The sequence below is a fragment of the Mastomys coucha genome, unplaced genomic scaffold, assembly GCF_008632895.1.
Source record: "Mastomys coucha isolate ucsf_1 unplaced genomic scaffold, UCSF_Mcou_1 pScaffold4, whole genome shotgun sequence".
Taxonomy (NCBI): Eukaryota; Metazoa; Chordata; class Mammalia; order Rodentia; family Muridae; genus Mastomys; species Mastomys coucha.
The window spans coordinates 55924402-55930214 of NW_022196910.1; the positions used below are offsets into that span (position 1 = coordinate 55924402).

Here is a 5813-nt window from a genome sequence, read left to right on the forward strand (position 1 = left end):
AGGAGGTGGGGGGTGTTAGCACACGCCTTTCTTTACTCCCAGTACTTGGGAGGCAGAGGCAGGCAGATTCCTGAGTTCGCGGCTAGCCTGGTCTACAGAGTGAATTCCAGGACAGCCAGGGCTACACAGAGAGAAACCCTGTCTGGAAAAACCAATTCTCAAAGCTGGGTGGTGATGGCACACTTCTTTGATCCCAGCACTAGGGGGGCAGAGACAGGTGTATCTGTTAAATTTAAGGGTAGCCTGGTTTACAGAGTGAGTTTCCAGGACAGCCAGGGCTACATAAAGAAACACTATCTTAAAAAAAAAAAACCAAAAAAACAAAAAAACACCAGATGGTGGTGGCACACGCCTTTAATCCCAGCACTTGGGAGGCAGAAGCAGGCAGATTTCTGAGTTCAAGGCCAGTCTGGTCTACAGAGAGAGTTCCAGGACAGCCAGAGCTATACAGAGAAACCCTGTCTCAAAAACAAAAACAGAAACGACAGTAAGTGTCAGGCAGAGTCACATGGAGAGTAGGAGGAGGTGGAGAACTGGCTTGGCAGTCAACAACACTTGTTGCTCTGGCAGAGTTTGATTCCACGCACCTACACAGCGGCTCACAACCCGCAATTCATCCTCCAAGGGATCCAACATCCTCTTCTAACCTAGTAAGCACCAGACACACATAGGGCACAAATATGCAAATGGGAAAAATATTCATATACCCAAATAATAAATCTATAACCATAAAAACCACTCAAATAGACAGACAAAAAGAATTACAAGGAGCCAGCATGGTGGTGGTGTGCCTTTCTTTTTTGTTTGTTTTTCGAGACAGGGTTTCTCTGTGTAGCCCTGGCTGTCCTGGAACTCACTCTGTAGACCAGGCTGGCCTCGAACTCAGAAATCCACCTGCCTCTGCCTCCCAAGTGCTGGGATTAAAGGTGTGCGCCACCACCGCCTGGCTGGCCTTGTCTTTCTGATCCTCCTCCCAAGTGCTGGAAGTACAGGTGTATTGGGCCCTGAAAATCTCATTTTTACAAGTTACTGGTAGGTGGGCAGATTTACCAGGTATTTGTATCTTATGTATGCACGTGAATGCAGATACCTACAGAAGGCAGAGGAGATGTGAGACCCCTGGTTTGTGTTCGGGGACTATAGGTAGTGGTGAGCTGCCCACCTTGTGTGGACACTAGGAACTCAGGTCTTCCAGAAGAACAGCTTCCTTAACCACTGAACATTTCTCTAGCATCCCCAGGAGCATTTTTAGAAAAGGGTTCTAATACAGACATTAGCAAGTTATTAAGTACAAATGCTAGTGCATGCTCGGTAGTGGTGGTGGCACAAACCTTTAACCCAGCACTCCAAGAGGCAGATGCAGGCTGATCTCTGTGAGTTCAAGGCCAGCTTAGTCTACATAGTGAATTCTAGGACAGCCAAGGCTACGCAGAGAAACCCTATCTCCAGGGGAAAAAAGTGGAATATTTTTTAGAAGGGTTCTAATACAGACTTAAGCAAGGGTATTAAGTGAGTGGTGCTCACTTACAAGCAGCTGCACACCAAGAGTGGGCATATGATTATCAAGAGAGCCATGAGGCCTTCTGCACAGTAACAAGAGCTCTACCCACTGAACTATATTCCTCATCCTTTTTCTGTTTAGTTAGGACCTGGTTTGTAATGGAGACTGATCTGGAACTCACTCTGTAGCACATATAAGCTTTGAACCTGGATCCTCATGCCTTCAACTACCAAGTATCTAATATTATGGGCCTGAACGTTTTGTTTTTAAAATTTTTATTTTTAATTATGTATATATTTGTTTTTAAAATATTTATATTATTATTTTTTAAATTACAAGTATTGTGTGGATAGTGCTAGTAAGGCCAAAGGTGTCAAATCTTCAGGAGCTGGAGTCACTGATAGTTGTGAGCCACCTGAGGTTTGCTTAGAATCAAACTTGGGTATGTGTCCCTACAAGACCAGTACGTATTTTCTTAACTTCTCAGCCATCTCTGCAGTTCCTGAATGTCAGCCTTGGACTGTCTCAGAACTTGAAGCAGTCCCCCTGCCTTAGCTTCCAGAGTGTTCTCATGCTCAGGAAAGAACTATCTCACCCTGCTCTCTTTTTTGTTTTTTGTTTTTTGTTTTTTTCCCTCTTTCTTTTTTTTTCTTTTCTTTTTTAAAGATTTATTATTCTATGTAAGTACACTGTAGCTGTCTTCAGACACACCAGAAGAGGGCGTCAGATCCCATTACAGATGGTTGTGAGCTTCCATGTGGTTGCTGGGATTTGAACTCAGGACCTCTGGAAGAGCTGTCAGTGCTCTTAATCGCTAAGCCATCTCTCCAGCCTTTTTTTGCTTTTTCAAAACAGGGTTTCTCTGTTGCCCTGGCTGTTCTGGAATTCATTCTATAGACCAGGCTGGTCTCAAACATACAGAGATCTATCTGCCTCCCCTGCTTCCAGAGTGCTGGGATTAAAGGCATGCATCACCATGCTCAGCCTGATTTTGCTTTTTAATTGTGACAGGGCCTCACATAGGCCAGGCTGGCCTCAAACTCTATATTGTTAAGAATGCCTTTGAATGCCTAATCTTCCTGCATTTCCCATTTCTGGGATTAAAAACCTGTCCTGAGGGCTGGAGAGATGGCTCAGCAGTTAAGAGCACTGATTGCTCTTCTGGAGGTCCTGAATTCAAATCCCAGCAACCACATGGTTGCTCACAACCATCTGTAATAAGATCGGATGCCCTCTTCTCGAGTGTCTGAAGATAGTTACAGTGTACTCAGATATAATAAATAAATAAATCTTTAAAAAAACAAATAAACAAACCCATCCTGAGGGCCAGTTCTAAATTCAAGTTGCAGATGTTCCTTTCAAGCCCTACTAAGTGCTGAACCTTCCTACTGAGCACTCACCTCCAATGGTACTTTCCTGGTATTCATGGAACTGTCCTTTGACAAAACGTAACACCAGGCTAGACTTCCCCACCGCAGATTCTCCCAGCAGGACCAATTTGAATTGGCATATTTTGCTGGCCTGGGGCTGCCCATTGGGCCTGGCTGTACTTCTGCTAGTCATAGCCAGGTTATCAAAGTAGGAGAAGGTAGAGGGAGGGGAATGCCACAAAGCGGCAGAGGGGAGGGGGAGGGGAGGGACTTCCAGGCTTCAACAGTCCTGTAAGGAAAAAAATAGATAAAATTAGACACAGTTCCATTGAAACTGCAGTTTTGTCTTTTGAGACAGGGTTTCTCTATATAGCCCTGGCTATCTTTGAACTCACTCTGTAGACCAGGCTGGCCTCAAACTCAGAAATCCGCCTGCCTCTGACTTCCAAGTGCTGGGATTAAAGGTGTGTGCCACCACTGCTGAAACTGCATTTGTTAAGAAACATTTTTTGTTTGTTTTATTTTATGAGATGTTCTGAAAACTTTGGTATATAATCCAGGTTGGCTTTAAACCCCTGGCAATTTTCCTGCCTCAGCTTCTCAAGTGCTAGGATCAGAGGCAAGAACCACCAAACTCAATAAGGTTTCTTTAATAGGGTCTAGACAGCTCAGAGTGACTTGAACTCCTGATCCTTCTGCCTTCACCCTTCTCCCACTGAAGTGCTAGACCGGCAGGCCCACATGTACCTTATGCCAAAGTTTATTCTGATTTTCTGAGACAGAGTCTCATTGAATAGTAGTGGCTGGCCTGGAACTCACCATGTTGACCAGGTCAGCCTTGAGATTACTCTTATCCTCCTGCCTCTGCCTCTGAGTGCTGTGGTTACCGTGTGCACAATCACTTTTTTAGACCAAGAACAGAATTTCATTTCCTTGTTTCTAAAACTTGGCTCTGGTAATTAATTATTCAACACTGAAAGGTTACTCACACTTCTGATAAGGTCCTACACAGCTGACCTTCAGTAAGGATGGTAGACAGCAAAATAAGAACTGCTTCTGGGCAAGTGTGGTGATGAGTATTTGCAATCCCAGCATCCAGGAGGCTGAGGCGTAAGGCCCCCCGCCTACTCCTCCCAATCACCTATACACACAAAGAACTACATCTGCAATAAAGATTGTTCTACCAGAGTGTAACTAGCAAGGGAGCTGAAATGGAGATGGAAAAGGAGTCTTTAATCCTCACCAACTTTAACTGGCCTGTCCAACCACAGGTACACTAGTATGCAACGGTTTTTTTTTTTTCCTCCTCCTCTTACTGATTGATTGATTGACTGGATGGTTCTGAGGATTTTCACTAGCTAGGCAGGCAAGTATTTCACTCCTGAGCCCTTAGTTTTCTTAGATAGCTCTCACTACATATGGTTTGATGCTTACTTAATATATAGCCTAGGCTGGCCTCCATCTGATAGAATTTCAGGTGTGGAGCACCATACCATGACTTTTTTTCTGGTGCCTTGATGTTACCCCATATTTATATTTAACATTTATATGTATTACTATATTCCTAGAAAGCACCCAAGATATGAAAAAAGAAAACTAGAAATGAAAGTGAGGGTCAAAAGGATTAGCAGAGGATTGCAGCAGAGTGACCACAGGACTCACAGGTGATAGTGCCCCATAGACTCTACACCAACAGTCCTAAGAGTCCTGACTTACAGTAGCATTAAGTTTATGTGTATGTGTGTGGCGATCAGAAGGCAATTGCACAAGTTTGTTCTCTCCTACTACATGGGTTCCAGAGATTGAACTCAGGGTGCCCCAGCCCTGGACAAGTGTCTTTACTCTTTTTTTTTTTTTTTTTTTTGGTTTTTCGAGACAGGGTTTCTCTGTGTAGCCCTGGCTGTCCTGGAACTCACTCTGTAGACCAGGCTGGCCTCAGAAATCCGCCTGCCTCTGGCTCCCAAGTGCTGGGATTAAAGGTGTGCGCCACCACCGCCTGGCAGTGTCTTTACTCGAGCCATCTTGCTGCCTTCCCACTAAAGACTCACACTCTGGCCGGCTGTGGTGTTGGGCATTTAGGAGGCAGAAACGGGGTGACTCTCTTGAGTTTGAGACCAGCCTGGTCTACATAGCAAGTTCCAAACTAGTCTGGCTCCTACATGTATATGTGTGTACATCTATACATATGGACATACACCATACACAGATGTCCAAGAAATCTGAAAACTATTACTGCAAAGCCAAATTAATTTGCTTCTTAACCAACTGTGCAGTCTTTCTCAAACTGTGGGCTGTACAATAATAATGATCTTGAAATCAGAGAGGTGGAATGAAGCTGTCTCTGGCCAGCCTATAGCTATCAGTGCTACTGAAACACTTTTAAATGTTTAGGTGAGAACTTAATACAGAGCATCCCAGGGGCCAGAAGAGCCCTCAACTTTGCTACTAAAATTATAGAGCTACGTAGCCATAGCCCAAGCCCCCTGCCTCAGGCTCCCAAGTGCTGACATAGGTCGTCATCAGCATTCCCAGCTATTCTTTTAAACTAACAGTTGACAATGGACAAATGATCCACTTAAAAAAAAAAAAAAGTAACAGTGATCTGGCTGTAACCTCCAGGGCTGATTTGGCTGTGGCTGTCTAGGTAGGGGTCACCTTCCTTCTACACAGTTAAAGATTTGTCCCTTCTAGAGAACTAGCCTTCCTGGAGAGGGGATTCTTCTCCAGTCAAGGGTATATGCTGCCTGCTAGAACCTCCAAACGGGCTCTCAAGGTCTCAGAGGCAAGGAAGCAAAGCAGAGCACTGCAGCAGGTGTCACCATCACCACCTTCAAACCTGAGGCCGGGCGGTGGTGGCGCACGCCTTTAATCCCGGCACTTTGGAGGCAGAGACAGGTGGATTTCTGAGTTCGAGGCCAGCCTGGTCTACAGAGTGAGTTCCA

The 5813-nt window shown here is 44.9% G+C and overlaps 1 protein-coding gene across 2 annotated transcripts in view; it reads right to left on the minus strand.

Annotated features, from left to right (window-relative positions):
- Rab5b (RAB5B, member RAS oncogene family) overlaps positions 1-5813 on the minus strand; it is a 19127-nt gene that overhangs the window by 6451 nt on the left and 6863 nt on the right. For both annotated transcript variants that reach the window (XM_031349630.1, XM_031349631.1), the window contains exon 2: positions 2902-3160. In XM_031349630.1, the coding sequence (XP_031205490.1) occupies positions 2902-3064 (163 nt within the window). In that variant the 5' untranslated portion in view covers positions 3065-3160. The remainder of the gene's footprint in view (positions 1-2901; positions 3161-5813) is intronic.